General features: G+C 48.7%; 1 protein-coding gene across 1 annotated transcript in view; it reads right to left on the reverse strand.

Annotated features, from left to right (window-relative positions):
• Positions 1–640: 640 nt before the first annotated feature.
• Arid1b (AT-rich interaction domain 1B) overlaps positions 641–15,614 on the reverse strand; it is a 350,803-nt gene continuing 335,829 nt past the window's right edge. The window contains 6 exon segments of the mRNA XM_021649052.2: positions 641–2,331; positions 2,333–3,802; positions 5,739–5,869; positions 7,891–8,674; positions 10,338–10,434; positions 12,295–12,445. Of these exon segments, the coding sequence (XP_021504727.1) occupies positions 2,077–2,331; positions 2,333–3,802; positions 5,739–5,869; positions 7,891–8,674; positions 10,338–10,434; positions 12,295–12,445 (2,888 nt within the window). The 3' untranslated portion in view covers positions 641–2,076.

Raw genomic sequence — 15,614 nt, forward strand, 5'->3', positions numbered from 1 at the left:
GACCAAAGCAGCAGGTGTGGGAGGGCCTGCACGTGTAGACTGAAGAGGGCAGGGAGAGGGGACGGGCACAATTAGGCAGCAGCTTCAGAGAGACCGACTGGTACGCAGTAACAGTCACTGATCAGGAAGACACACTTAGACACACTTTCACTCCGAGCTGAGGCCTGGAGAGCGAGTACACAGGCGGGCAGGCCGGAGGACGAGAGGACGCCCCGAAACAGGCTCACGGCTGGGCGCTACGCACACCACACGCAGTATGGCACATCCTTTTTCACATCGCACGGTAGAAAGCGCGTACACGCCACAGTACACTAAGTGCAGAGAGACCTGGAGGCACACTCAAGAAGCATGGCAAATGCGGACTGGGATTAAAACGAAGAACAGCAGGAGGATAGGTTCCAGCCGGGAGGGTGAGGGCCACACCCACCCACCAGGGAAATCACACCACAGTCACTGATTCAAGAAGGCCTAATTAGCTAAACAACCTGAAAAATCCAACTGCTGCTCCCCACCGCCAGGAGGTAACCCTGAGAGTCCCTTCTGGCCTTGGGCTTCGTTCCCAGGAGGTGGCCGTACACTCCCCCCATTTCCTGTGCACAGCCTGGTCACTGCACAGCCACAAGAACACCCATCACAGTGCTTAACAAGATTTAATGTACATTTATTCTTAACATGTGGGACATATAAAGATTTTATACTGAATAAATGATATTCATTAAGCCAGAGGAAAAGGAGGAATTTACATCAAGTTTTTTTTCTTTTTTTTTTTTCTTTTCTTAAACTACATTATCTTGAAATACAAATGCGGATTCTTGTCACAGAAAAATCTTTGAAGTTGTGTTTCTTCCTTTTAGTTGTTTTTTCTTTCTTTTTTCTTTTTTTGTCTGTATTGGTATCCATTTTCTAAATTAATCCATATGCAACCATTTCCACACCTTGATTCATGAAGCAAATTGGAACCAGCCGCTCTCCCAACAGAGCATGACTTTATACATACAGAAACTTGTACATTACCCTCTTTTTTTTTTGTTTTTGTTTTTTGTATTTTTTGTTTCGTTTTGTTGGAGATATGGTCCTAATGAAAAAATATATAAAATAAAAATAAAAAATTATTTAAATCTACCATCACTTTGTAGTTACCACATCATGAAAAAGAAACTAAAAACTTTGTACTAAAAAAAAAAAAAAAAAAGAAAAGAAAAAAAATGAGGGTATGTTTAATGTACAACTTCTATATACATCACAGCCCATAGGCAGTAAAAAAAAATATTTAAAAAATGACGAAAGGAATTGTGAAGAACTGTCCCGTGAACTGTCCCGTCCATGGCGGTAGTGGTGAGGAGGCAATTCCACTGTTGTTGTTAGGAGCACACTTCTACTCCTAACTCAAAGAGCCTTTTTTTTCCTTTTAAGTTTTAATTTTTAATTCTTTTGCTCATGGCCTAATATACCCATTTCCTGTGGAGAAAGCAGTATCACGCAGAGTCCTGACTACTGACTGCCACACCTCCTCAAGCCCCTGTACCTGAACCTCTACAAGTTTCTACTGCACAGAGCTTTGGGTGACGGGATGCAGTTTTGCTTTTTCATTCTGTGAAGAATAAAATTCATAGGAAATCAATTCAAGGATAAATTTTCCTTTCACCTTTTTGCCTCAGTGTGATAAAATTTTCATATCTTAGCTTTTTTTTTTTCATTTTTTTTGCTAGAGCTTTTTTTCTTTAATGTCAATTCACTTCCCCCAAACTGCAATACAACGTGGGGGGGGGTGGGTAGGAAATTTATGAAAAAAGTGACTTTTGAATGCACTAGACAGCAATTTTGGTTAAAAAAAAAAAAAGAAAAAGAAATGGAAAACCCCCAAAGGATGTGCTTATACACACAGACAGCAAATATTAACTTTATAACTGTTCAAATTAATGATTTCTTTAATTCCCAATTGGTAAATAGTGAATGGGGCAGAGGAGCAAAGATTTTTCTTTTCCTTCTTCCTACGCTGGATAAACGAGAACAGAAAACAGCCAGTTATATGTGACCCTCTATCTTCACTCACACACGCGTGCCTTCTCACGTGTGTCATAACTGCCCAATCTGAAACAGTACATCACAGATGACAGATGCAACCAGAGAGTTTAGGACAGCTGATATCGAGATATCCAGCAGCCGACCCTCGTGCAAAAGGAATTCCGAGCGGTTTTCGTCCACTCTGGCCATGGCCAGCAAAGCCTTGGCCGCCCTGCACATCATGTCTACACTGGGGGGCTCCAGAGGTGGGGGCTGCATGTGCATGAGGTTGTGCTGGCTCTGCTGGTACTGTGCCATCGTCACCCCCGTCCTCCAGGAAGCTTATCAAGTTTCCAATGCTTCCTTTCTGCACAGCAATTGCCCTCGCCGCCAGTGCGTCCCCTTGGGCAAGGTTCGATAAAAGCGCCATGGACATTTCTCGACAGACTGGGTTTTTGCGATCCCCAACGTACCTAACTAACGTAGCATAAAATTTCTCCTGCCGACTAAATGGAGGTGTGGCCAAGATCAGGTCCACGTTGTTGTCCTGGATACTGAGTTTACAGAGGGTCTCCAGCACAAGCCTCTGCGGCGACAGGACTGAGTTGGGCCCCACGGTGGGAAAGGGGTCCTGTGCCTCCGCAGACGGGCATACCATCCAGTGCAGCAAGCCGTCCAGGATGGGTAAGCAGATGCTCTCTGTGTACGCAGACAAGTCTAGCTGCCCGGAAATGTTGGCCAACGTGACCAGCGTGTTATCCCGCAAGACCTCAAGGCAGTCCCACCACCACTCATCCTTGCTGCAGGCCACCCCCTTGTCCTCATCCTCCTCCTTCTCATAGGTTTGCGGTGCCCGTTTTCTCTCCGGGTGCTCGTGGTGCAGCAGAATCAGCTTTCCCAGGATCAGCACCAAGCCTGGGTGTTTGGACATCTCTGCGTCATTGCCAGGCACGAAAGACAAGCTCCGCACGATGTTGGACACACAGATACAGCGCTTGGCCAGTGAGTCCTGCCAGTGTGCGATGGTGCACAGCGGCGTCTCGTCCCGGCTCCTGGGCTCGTCCTCCAGGAGCCGGATATTCCGGTGGCTTTTTGCCTGCTGGATTCCCAAGGGAAACTTGCCACTGTCGGCTTGGGGTCCAGGGTTGGCATCTTCGGGCAGGGCCCCTGGCCGGGCAGAGAGGACATCATCTATGGTGGCGATGATGCTTTTTTCTGGCTGCTCTTCAGAATCGCCTTTGCCATCTGGCTCTTTCTTCCTACCCATGGAACTTGGAAGCGGAGGTGGACGCCTGCGAGGAGGGATCTCCATCTTGCTCTCGAAGTGGGTCTGGATGTGCTCAGTCGTGTCTCCGCCCCCCAGCTGCCAGTGCAGGAGTCCGCTGTTGAACTCTTGCACGCGGCCCAGCTTGTCCGACCGGTCCACCACAAACAGGTTGTTCTTTTTGACAATCTTTATGGGTAGCTTGTCAAACTTACTGGCCTGCTTTGGCATCTCCTTGGGGTCTGCGGTGGCATCTGGAGCAGCAGGGGCAGCTCTGCTCTTCCCCTCTGACTCAATCTTTTCGTTGTCTTCCTCCTCATCTTCGTCCTCCTCCTCATCGTCATCAAGACACTCAGAATCCTCTTCCTCTTTCCCAGAGTCGTCTCCAGAAGACTGGCTGCCATCTTTCTTCCTTGCATGGTGATCAAGCGCTTTGTGGCTGGGGTCGCCCACTTCATATTCCATAAGAATTCCAAAAATGTCAATGAGGCATTTTCGAAAGTATTCTACTAATAATTCCAGGAATCCAGAAAGCTAGAGAAGAGGAGAGAGAGAAGAGGTACAGCGTTAGACAGCAGCTCTGACGCACAAGGCCTGAGCCTGGGGCAGCTCAACTTCCGTACAGTCTTAGTATCCTCCGGCCAGACCCTGGAGGGCACACACACCTGAGAGCCACCTTCCTGATGACGGTCTAAGGTTCTCTAAGAGCTGACACCAGGACCGGCACTAGCTCTCTGGGGCCACAGCTCCAATGTGGGGAGGACGCCACCGCTCTGCAGCTTGAGCGACTTAGGGATTGTGTACGGGGAGGAGCAGGCTTGAGGATTTCATAGACTCTAGCACCCAAAGTGAATCTATTTGCTCTTCTCCTATTTATCTGGGAGTCGCCTGCTGGGCTTTTATGGTTATTATTCTTAGGATTTTTATGGTGATTTTTGTCTCAGGTGCCACGGGTTGCTCTAATTTACGTTCTCTCTATACCTTTTGGAGGAGATAATTTCAACAATGTAGTAGCTCATAAAGGCTGAAAATTATAAACAAATCAATTTAGTCCCTGATAAATGAATGAGACTGCTTCATAAAATGCAATTTTTCATTTCAGTTATTCACAACGCTAAAGGAAAGGCAAGAGCCTCTAGCAAGAGAGTCAACGCCTCTGCAGGCCCAAGCACCCCTGCCTGCCCTGCTTGCTCGAGCACGCAGCCTGTCACTTTCAGGCTGTGAGGACAAGCAAGGAGGATTGTGTGTGACAGACACTATGGAAACTAGCCACACCCTCACATCTACTGTCTGTTCCCAGGAAGGGGTTGGGGGTGCCTGTCGGGGTGAGGGCCGTGAGCTGTGCCAAGCAGCTGCTTTCCTGACCCTGGAGGTGCTCTCCCAGGTGAGGGTCGAGGGCTCTCCCTCCCTTTCACAGGTTTCCCTTTTCCTGGGAAAAAGGGAAGGTTAATCAAGCACTCCTGGGTATAAACATGTGAGGCCAGTCCGAGTTCCCCTGCCGTGAGGATGAAGGTTCTAGAAAAGGCTGGATACATTGTTTTAAGCTTCTCTTAAACACATATCATGCAATGTTCGCTACATGTTAGTATGTTCCACTGGGTGAGAAGTGCCTCTGCGGCCATACTGAAGACCCAGTGAAGGCGGGGGCGGGGGGTTGGTACCAGACAGCCCAGTGTCTTCAGGTGGCTGAGCTGTGTACACCCCACAGGAAGAACAAACTTCTCTCATTTTTATCCTAAATATGTCTAAAGCCTGCACCCTCCCACCCCGCCAATCTACTCTGGCATTTTTCTCAGGCTCCCTGCTGTCAGACTGCTGGAGGTCACTCTAACGCCAGCTCTGAACTGGAGGGTCACCAGAGGATGGCAGCAGCAAGATTTCAAATGACTACTTCAAAACAAGCAGGAGAAAGGTAGCAGTGGGAGGGTGGAGCTGGAGGCGGCACGGGCAGGTGTCATTTCAGCGGGACCCTGGGGACACAGGGGCCCATGAGCTGTTCTGCTATCTACTTTCTCTGGGGAAAACGCAGCATGGGGTGTGGTGGTTCATGTCTATAACCCCAGCATATGGAAGCAGGAGTTGGTAGTTCAAGACCACACACCAGGTTCCAGGCCAGGGTGGGCTATGTGAGGACCTGCCTCAAACAAATTTCTAAAAAACAGCAACCAAAAAGATACTAAGTTGCTCTGAAAAGTACTTTCTGTAACTGACATTACTTACAATTTCATGTTCTGTTTTAATCTTTCCTACTGGCCTGTTCACTCCAAGCAACACTTCTTTAACGCCTTCCCGCCCCCCCCCCCCCATAACCTGAAGATGGAAACGAAGCATCCTAGACTAAGAACTCAGGCAACTACGGAGTGATTAACTGATTTGAAGTCTTGGGCGGTCACCCCATCACCAGCACAAACATGCACTGCTTAACTGAGAACAGTCCAACTTGCTGCCAGCTGTACGGTGGCTGCCTCACCTGGGACAGATTGAAGGTGGCGACAGTGCTGTCGTCATAGAGGAGAATGTTGATGGTGTCCAAAGCCCATGTGCTCTCAGCCAACAGACCCGACTTAAGGGACATCATGACACGCCACGCTTCAGGAGTGACTGAAAAGGAGAACGGGGTAGAGTGGTCACTGGGGACAGCTTTAAACAAACGCTCGCAGGGTCAGCCATGCACGGCCATCTGACTACAGTGGGAGACCACAGCTCTATGGGGTATTTTGCTCTTTAAGATCTTTTCGCTGTGGTGGTCAAACAGGAGCCCCAAGTGCTTCTAGCTGTGGGTGGGCCTGGCCAGCAAACATGGTCCTTGCTGTCTTGGTGTTTCTTTGACCCTTGCTAAGAGTCGGTACAGGAGCACCAGGGTTGCACACTTGAGCCAATCCCAGCATAGCTGGCTGTTTTTGCCTTCTCCACTCAAAAGGACCTCAAGGTGGCATCTTCAGAAGCCTGGCAAATTTGTAGAGATAGAAGAAAACGTCATCCCCACATTGTAACCTCAGACAAAGGTCTTGGTTTTCCAGAGCTGTTTTCTCCCACTTCCATGCCCTGCTGTAGCCGCACAGGCACTGTGTTGGCTGCTTCTCAGGATGTGGCTGAGCCCAGAAGTGGGAGACTACGGTCTGCACTTTCTGTTCTCTTCCCACTCCTGCCAGCAGAAAAGTGATGACTCAATGAGAGCGGCCAGCTTTCCCAGGGATGGGTTACATTGGGGGCTCCCCATGTCCTGAGTCTGCAGTGGCCTGCAGGGACTGTGATGTGACCTGAGGTAGCAATGGAGCCTGGTTTACCACATTCACCACAGCTGCACGTGGTGCAGTGCGGGGGGTGGGGGGGAAGGGGTACCCAAAGACATCTTTACTGTGGCTTGGTTTTACAAGCTTTCTAAAGAGGAAAACATGACTTTTGTCATACAATGGATCAGACTTTTGAAAATAAAATTTCCCAAGCACTGATAGAAAATGGAGTAAAAGGAAAACCAACAAACGACATATGTGGCTGGAGAGATGGCTCAGCAGCTAAGCACACACTTCTTGGAGAGGACCAGGGTTAGGTCCCAGCACCCAAACCATAGCTAACAACTATCTGTAACTCTACTTCGTGAGGATTTGACACCCCCTTCTGGCTTCCTTGAGCACTGCATGTCATAGTACAGATACACATGCAAGCAAAATACCATCTAAAACAAATGTTTTAAAAAATAGATATGCCATCTATTTAAACACACAATATAAATGTCCAGTTCACTTAAGCTCTCTAAAATATTGGGCTCAGTATCTGTACCCCAGAATCTCCCTACAGCTCCCACTTAGATACCCTACTATTTTATTATGTACCTTCTTAATATCTAACAATTAAAAACATCTTTAATATCATTAATTAAATATCTTTTAATTTTCTAATCATTATAAATTATTTTAAGGCAAATGATTTCAAAATCTTTGAAAAAAAATTTCTTACAAAACCAAGAGCTATTATTTCTGATGCTGTGATAAAAGAATTTCAAAATAAGCGTAGAAAAAGCTGTGTTTGCTCCCAGACATTCCAGAGTGCTAATTACTATTCCTACCCTCTCCCAGAGGGCTGGAGCAGCATTAGCATTCAGCTGAGGTGCACTCCTTGGCCTGTATCTGCCAGTGCCGTGTGGATTACATGAGTTCCATATATCACAGCTGAGAGTGTTCCACAAAGCAGATCTCTCCATCTATACAGCACAGCCAGGTTGCTACCCTTCCCCATGGAAATTCACCTTACATTGCCATTAGAGGGGCTGCCTTCAATCTCCTCACAGTGGATCTCTGAAGCATGCACTGCTGAAATTAAGTGGCTTGGTTATGGTTAAAGCTCAAGCCAGCACACAGCCTGTGACAGGCCTGAGTCTGCCCTGGAGCCCTGGTCTCTCCCATGAGCAACCTTTGTACCTAGAGGTGTCATTTCGATGCAGGCCATTCTCTAGCCTTCTTCTTCCTCAGCTGAGCGGCTTCTAACCAGTGCTCCCATATGTGAGTATCCTGACAATCTGTATTATTAAGAAGCTCATCCAATTGAGAGGGATGGGAAATATTTCAAACAGTTTTAGATTGCAGAAACAATCCATTTCCAGAACAACCCTTTCAAATTCTTACCAATATCTTTTGAGGTAATCTTTCGCCTTTGTTTCAGAACTGGCTGTGATGCTTCCACGGAGCCAGGAGGGAAGGTGATCTCCCTTCTGATTGGCGGTGGCTGAGGGGGCGGCCCCGAGACCTGGGATGTGGGGACTGTGGGCATGACCTTTTGCATCTTCATGGCAGGCAGGAAGGGAGACTTGCTTGGAGACATGCGGCTCTCCAGGGAGCGCTGGAAGGAGGCGGGGCTGGGCGCCCTGGAGATGTGGTTTGGCAGTGACGGTGGCGTCTGGTAGGATGACTGAGGTGGGCGCGTGATGGGCTGCATGGAGGCCGAGGATGACATGTAAGGCTGGCGCTGGCTGACGTGAGAAGACCACTGGCTCTCGTGATTGATCCTCTGATCAGGTACCATCATATCCTCCGTGCGGTTCATGCCTGGGTAGGGGGGTGCCTGTGCAGGGACGCCTGGGCCTTGCCTGTTCTGGTAGGGATAAGGCATATCGTTGCGTGCTGCCCACATGTTCTGCTGAGGCCCCTCGCTGGAGGAAGACTGCATGGGGCCGCCCATCATCTGAGGTGGGATTCCATGTGGCTGCATCTGGCCCGGGCCCTGCACCCTCTCTCTGTTGTAGGGGTATGGATATTGTCCCTGGATGGGCCTCCTGTCCGGGCCAGGGTAGGAGCTGCCATACTGGTTGTACATCTCCTGCTGCTGGCTGCCGTACTGCATGCTGTACATGTCCCCCTCGTGGCGCTTGGCTGGGGGCCCGTACATGCCATCCATATGGCGTTTATAATTCTGAAATCCACATAAAGACAGATCACACTGAGGTACTCTTAGAGGTATAATCACACACACTCAAATTATGCAAAATACTTATTACTGGGTAGAATGTTCATTTCAGAACAATATGGGACGCTCCTATGTACTGGCAAGCACTAACGATTTAGGCTTCTATTTCAGTAGTGTCACACTCATAGGAAGGGTTCCCATGTTTGCTGAAAGCAAGGACCCCTCTCCTTGGGCTGCAATACAGGGACAGCAGCACATGACCAGCACAGCAGCACATGTGATGGACCTGAGGTGACCCCAGGAGCCAGGATACTCTGCCTTATAAGGCATACTGGATATCCCAGGGCCATCCTGGGAGGATCTGGGTTAAAGGGACTCCTAGGCCTCAACAGATGACAGCATACTGACACAGCTCCTCAGGCTGGACCGCGACACCTGCTGTCCGTATCCTGGCTCCTCACCAGATACCCAGAGCTTGTCCAGGCTCAGTTCTCCATGACACTCTTACTGGAGCCTGCACACAACTCCTTCCACTGAGCTTCACCCCTGGCGATGCTTTCGCCAGAGCCCAGAAGGTGGGTGGGATTTCCTGATGGGAGGGGAAGAGACACTGAGGGTACACTGTGCTATTTCCCTTTACTTCAAACTGTTTATAACACGCTGCTTTGCTAGTTATAAGTTAAACTCCAGAAGTAATGAGTATTTCAAGATGACTTTGTAATTAAAATATTCTAAAAAGAAAATTCCTATTTTTTTTGTTTGAGAGAGAAATCCCAAATCAAAAAAGTTTTTCAGAAACAACTAGAGCCTAAGGTCTGAAGGGCCACACTGGAAGTTCCATTCTTAGGGTCACTGTGATGTCTGCAAGGTTGGATTTTGTATAACCTGCGTATGAAGGATGCTGTGAGCCAGCATGAACAAATATTACAAAGTATTCCATTAATTTATCATTTTAAAGAAAAAAACCTCAGTGAGTACCCTTTAAGAGGGCAGCGGGGTCATGCAGCAACGAGAGTACTGCCCGCTGGAGTACGTGGTGCTAAAATGCTGTTTTAAGGGGCAGCTTTCAGTCCTGCTCTACAACAGCCCACGTTTCCTTTACTGTATTCTTTAAAGGATGGTGCATTTCTGCCCTGTGGTGGACTTGACTAAACAACATCCAGTTGTCCCTGGTATCGACAGAGACTGCTTCCAGAGTCCTGGGGCCACAGCCACAGACACTCAAGTCCCTGGGCGGCAAAGGCTCAAGCCTTCTGTACCATCCACATACTGCCATTTGTCGTCTCTGAGGTACTCAGAGACAGCGAGTGCTATGTGACAGCTGTGCCTCCCTCGTTTAAAGAATAGTGATGAAGGGAACACACATGCACTGTGTGTTTTTCTTTTGACCTGTGGTTGGCTCAGTTCGAGGATCTGGAACACGTGGGCCTGGGAGGGTGAATACAGACAGGAGTCCAGCATATTGTATGTATCTTAGAATGCTACATGTCCAGAGCTGTTCTAATTTTCTGAGTTCAAAATCCCAGGATTACTTTCTGGCTAAGCCCCGAATATTCAGTAAGGCTATGCTTCCATCAGCCCTCCCCAAATCTTCACAAGAAAGACAACTCTGGGTTTCAGCCTCTAGCAGAGAAAGAGGAAACAGACCCACGGCCGCTGGCCAACTCACCGGCTGCTGTGGGTACAGGCCAGGCTGGTGTCCTCCATACGGCGGCTGTCCTGTGGGAGGACCTTGGCCTGGGTACTGCTGCCCATAAGCCTCATGCCTAGAGCAAAGAAAACTTAGTTTATACGGGACTTGAGGCAGACACAGACTCCGACAACCCATTTCTAGAAACTACCCCAAGGCTCTGCCTTCTCGTCACACACACCACAGGAGGCCACAGCTCTATTCCAGCTTCTTGCAGGGATGGTAACACCCGTCTCAGGAGCTGAGCCAAACTCCGTGTTCAGGCTGTTGCTAATTGGTGTCGGAGGGATACCGGTTGGACAGGCAGGGCCCTGTATGTACTTGTCCGAGCTTTGGCCTTTTCCTTTGAGGTGGAAGCCCCACCCACCCCCTGAGGCCGCCACCAGCAACTACCACAAGTTGTTGTCATGGGAGTGAGAAGCAGGAAGCAGCCGAGAGGGTCAGAAGCAGCATTTCTAGAAGCAGCAGAACATGGATGACACTCCCATCCTCTACATCCTCACTGAGGGCAGTTTTTAAAGCTACACTTCAGGAGTGAGTCCCCAGACGCTAACACCCAGCAGAGGGGAAGTCAAAATCTCTTAAGTTCCTGATTCCAAAGGGTATAGAAAAGGACACTAACAGCGACAAAAATGAGCTCTTATAAATTTTCACACAGAAACAGATAATGTTCATTTTCAACTGCTCCCACGTTTAGGAATTGTGAATGCCTTTGGAAATAAACATTTCCAAGGGTAACAGATTTGGAGCTTTGACAATAAACTAGTTTAAGTTATAAATACTGAATCTTGTAGGAGGGAAGAGTAACTGGACAAGAAATAAGAATAAAAAAGAAATTAGATTACCATATGCAAATAGACAAGGGAAGACTCTTGAAGGAAGTTTAGAAAAAGAAAGTAAAATTGACAAGGATAAACTTAAGGTGGGCAGTAACATTTTTCAGAAGACTGTCAACTATGAAGGAAAATGCTCTGATGTGGATGAGCTAAAGCCAAACACTCTGCAGGAGAGACAGGAAAGCAAGGTTTACTGGAGAGCTTCTACACATGTCTGTCTTTGCACAACTGTCTAATCTCACTGGGGGAAAAATCCCTAGCTTTTACTAGATCCTAAAACCAAAGCCAACCCAAATGAACCCTTATCTTATGCACGAGGGATCCACAATGGCTAAACTTAACCCTCATTCCAAGCATTAGACATCGTGGTGGCTCACTGAAAACAGGAGATACCAACAGAGATATCCATCACACGTGGCCAGGGTATGAGGAAAAACCAGATTTCAGAACCTGTCTCCCTGGTTACCTGTCTTCTTACCAAAGTACAATCACAGTTTGTGGGTGTTGCTGTAGCCTAAGCTGCCATGTGGATGGCAAAATGGCTTCCTTGGAGAGGCTCTTGTGCATCTGAATGACTGGTAGGCTTTCTCAGAGCGAAATACACTCTTGATCCAGAACTTGGAGAGCCCAAGAGCCAAGTCTGAGAGCCAAGTGTGATACCCTAGATATCCCTGAGGATATCTGCGTGGGGTGAAGGGCCCGGTACTCAAAAGCCCAGAGAGCTGGCGATGTCTCTCGCTGGTAACAGCACCTGTCTCAGGGAAGCTGGCGCTGGGCGGGAGGGTGGAGGGCTGACAGTGTTTTGTGGCTCCTGATTTCTAAGGGAAGAGACCCCTGTCAGGACACCTGAACCTGAGGTGTGCCGCCAGACACCTGCTAAGGAATACCAGCCACAGACTGTCTGAGACTAAGTTCTTCATGGTCTGGCTGAGGCCGCCTACGGTAAGTAGCCACTGGACATTATGTGGTCATCAGTGGTGGCTACAAAAAAGTTACTGGCCGTGCTGTCCCTGGATGCTCAGCCGCCATGGCTCAGCATTGTGCATTCGAGGAAAGTAGTTTCTGGAAAACTGCCTCCTTGTCACCGTTTTGACACTCACCTTCGGTCATAACTGGCTCCATAGGGAAGCTGCTGCCGCTGTCCCATGCCCAGAGTGGACATGGCGCTTGAGGGACTCTGGCTGTACATGTCCTGCATACTGCTGTTGGGCATCTGTCCTTGTGTCATAAAGGGCTCGCTACTTCCAGGCACTGTGACATTTGGAATAAAAAGCACAGAATTAAGTACTTCTAAAAGTCAAAGGGCCTAAACATTCCTTCTTGCAATTTCAGTAGCTCCAGCATGTTGTACAGAACACCACAATCCTAACGAAAAGATATGAAATCCACCCAAGGGTGCGGAATGCTGAGATGACCTCAAGGACTCCTGCGTCCCTGCTGTTTGCTTTGCGTGAGCCTCTGACCTTGACCTGGCAGGACCCAGAAACGGGCTGAGCTGTGGATTGTGGCAAGGGAGATTCACAGATGTAGTGACAGTTATAGCTGACTGCCTTCATTCACCCAAGGGGAGAATTCAGGCGACCCTTCGAATCTGGGGCTAAAGGCTAAAGATGGAGCCTATCTGAGACTCTCCTGCTGGCCTTGTCACGGCAAGGGTGGACACAGAACAGCCAACAATATGATGGTCACCTTGGCCCCATAACCATAAGAGATAAGGGAATGAGCTCTGTCAACAACCTGACTGAACCTGAAGGGAGCTGGAGCTCAGAAGCTGAGTCCTGGCCAGCACTTTGGTTTTGTGTGGGACTGAGAGCAATGGCCCAGGCCTACCCTGCAGCCTGGCTGACCCCTACAGACAGCCTACATCTTTGCTGTCATAGGTGTAGCCTGTGTCTCCTGTCACACAGCAATGTGGAAGCTCATAGAGAGGCTCCTCATGTTTATGTTACCATAAACATGCTACCAGCACACAGAGTTCATAAGCAACACATGAAATATGTACTTAAATTAGTTTCCACCTCTACACGGACAAGCCAGAAAATACTGACATAAACATGCATTCACCACAGCTCAGGGGCTTGTAGAGGTGTTTCACTTCCACTTGCAGCACCCGAGTTCTGTTCCCAGCATCCACAGTGGCTGGTGGCGCACAACTATATGTAACTAGCTCCAGGGGATCTGAGGTCCCCCCTTCTGGCCTTTGGAGGCACCTGCATTCATGTGTACATATGTACATATAGTTAAAAAAAAAAAAAGAACAGCTGAAAATGGGATGAGCTGTGACTTATTTCTATCAAAAGGCAAACCACCAATAAGGTTGCATATACAAATGAGCCATCAGCTGAGAGCCTGAAGAAAACTGTACTAAGTCCAGACTGGCCTGCAAGGATATCAAATGTTCTAAGCTTTGATTGCTCCATGGCTACTACTTGTCTTCATTCTACTACAGCTACTTCTAGGTGAGGCAAGTTTTCTGAGTCACTGCCATCACACCGTGGGCCGGGCAGAGAGCTGAGGCCATGCAGGAGTGTCACAGCTGGCCACCCTCTGTGTGTCTGAGCTCACACCAACCTGTGGAGAACCAGTTCCGAGATTACTTTCCATTTCGTAGACAGAGACAGAGATAGGCAGAAGTCAAGCAGCATAATTGAAGTTAAGTAGTTTAATTCTTTACTACGCAAAGAGTTCTTAAAAAAAAATCAAGAGGAAAAAAGATAGTAAATCAAAACCAGGAAAAGCCTGTTCACAGAAAAAGGAAACTAAGATCACTCGACATGTGATAGGTGTGTGGCCTTACTGAGAAGTTAAAAAAAGTGAGTCGCAATCTGATTGGCAGATGTTCGGCCAGCTGGTAGGAATCAGCGTGGGAAGCAGGGCCCACACCCCTGCATCTGCCCACCAGCGCATCAAACCGCTGTTACCTCTGCTGTACCTGCTGCAGGCAGCCACCCCCGGCACCCAGAGGAGCAACAGCTCCTTGCATTCACAGCCCATGGTTTCCCAGAATGACACTGGGCTGGGCCACAAGGTTAGTGCTCACCAATAGGCTCAGCGGAATGGATGCCAGTAAATGCTCGCCAAGCTCGCCATGGGGCTGGTTATTGTGGATCTCCCTGGGGCTCCCTCTCCACAGCAAAGGCATCCCAGAAACCACACAGAAACCACTCAGGACCCAGCTGGAGACTGGGGCCTGAGTGAGACTCTGCCCACACCAGGCATCCCAGAGACCCGCATGACACAGCCACGAGACACACTGAAGTTCTGCTGGCTGAAGTCAGGGAATCTGGGGTCAGTTTCTTATGCAATCAATGACATCCAAGGCACTGCATTCCTATTCTCTGACTCAATAAACCTTCTAGGAATCCATCTCATGGGAATGTCACAATCATGGAGACAGTTTATTGCAGCAATCACTGCTCTACTTTTTTTTGTAGGAGCAGAATGGGAGGAAACATCCCATCCAGTGCTACCACACTGCTATGTATGCATAAAGTAACAGATAACTGAACACACTGGGTACCATGGTTAGAGAGAGAGAGACAGAGAGAGAGAGAAAGAAGGCTACAGGCAGGTAGTGAGCAGGCAAGGCTGGCTCCACAGTAACAGACCTCGGATGAGGCTGAGTCACTGCACCACCGAGTCACAGGCCAGTGACAGCGAAGACAGCAGGACTGCCGCAGCAGCCGTGGCAATGTCGTGATTTCCACCGACACTGGTTTCCACAGACATTGGTTCACAGAACATGGTAAACTGAAGAAGGAGCAATTTTATTTACAAGTTAGAGCTTGAGGAAATGTTTTCTGTGGACTGTTTCTGCTTTATTTTGGTAATAAATGTCCCAGTGCTGTGAGGCAGCAACTGAGCTGAAATAGACAAGGGTTGTGCTGCTTATCTATGGCTTCCATGGTCGATGAAGACACACAGCTCTCTGCCTACTACCTCATAACACAGCTGCCTCCTTATTCCCCCAACAGCCAAGACTCGTTTTGTGCTGCTTGCGTGTGTGCAGGTGCACACACAGAAGCCTCGTGGTGTCGGGAGTCTTCCTCTAATCTTCCATCTTCATTCTGACATGAGGTCTTTCTTATTGAATGTGGGGCTCACAAACCTGGCTGGGCTGGCTGTCCAGCAAACTCTGGGGATCCTCCTGTCTTGGTTCCCAGGCACCAGCTGTGGGTACACCAGCACAGCCAGCTTTTATGTGGGTGCTGGAGATCCAGACTCACGCTGTGCAGAGAGGGCCTTCCCCGCGCAGCCACCTGCAGCCTCTCAACTCATTCCTACCGGAGAGAGGCAGGGACGAGCAAAGGACAGTCTCTGGCACCTGCCACACAGCAGGTACAGAGCTGGCCTGGAGGAGACCCCGAGGCCCACTCCAAACACCAGCGATGACCTTGCCCACATTATGTGATATTTGTGT

Source organism: Meriones unguiculatus, chromosome 20, assembly GCF_030254825.1.
Source record: "Meriones unguiculatus strain TT.TT164.6M chromosome 20, Bangor_MerUng_6.1, whole genome shotgun sequence".
Classification (NCBI taxonomy): Eukaryota; Metazoa; Chordata; class Mammalia; order Rodentia; family Muridae; genus Meriones; species Meriones unguiculatus.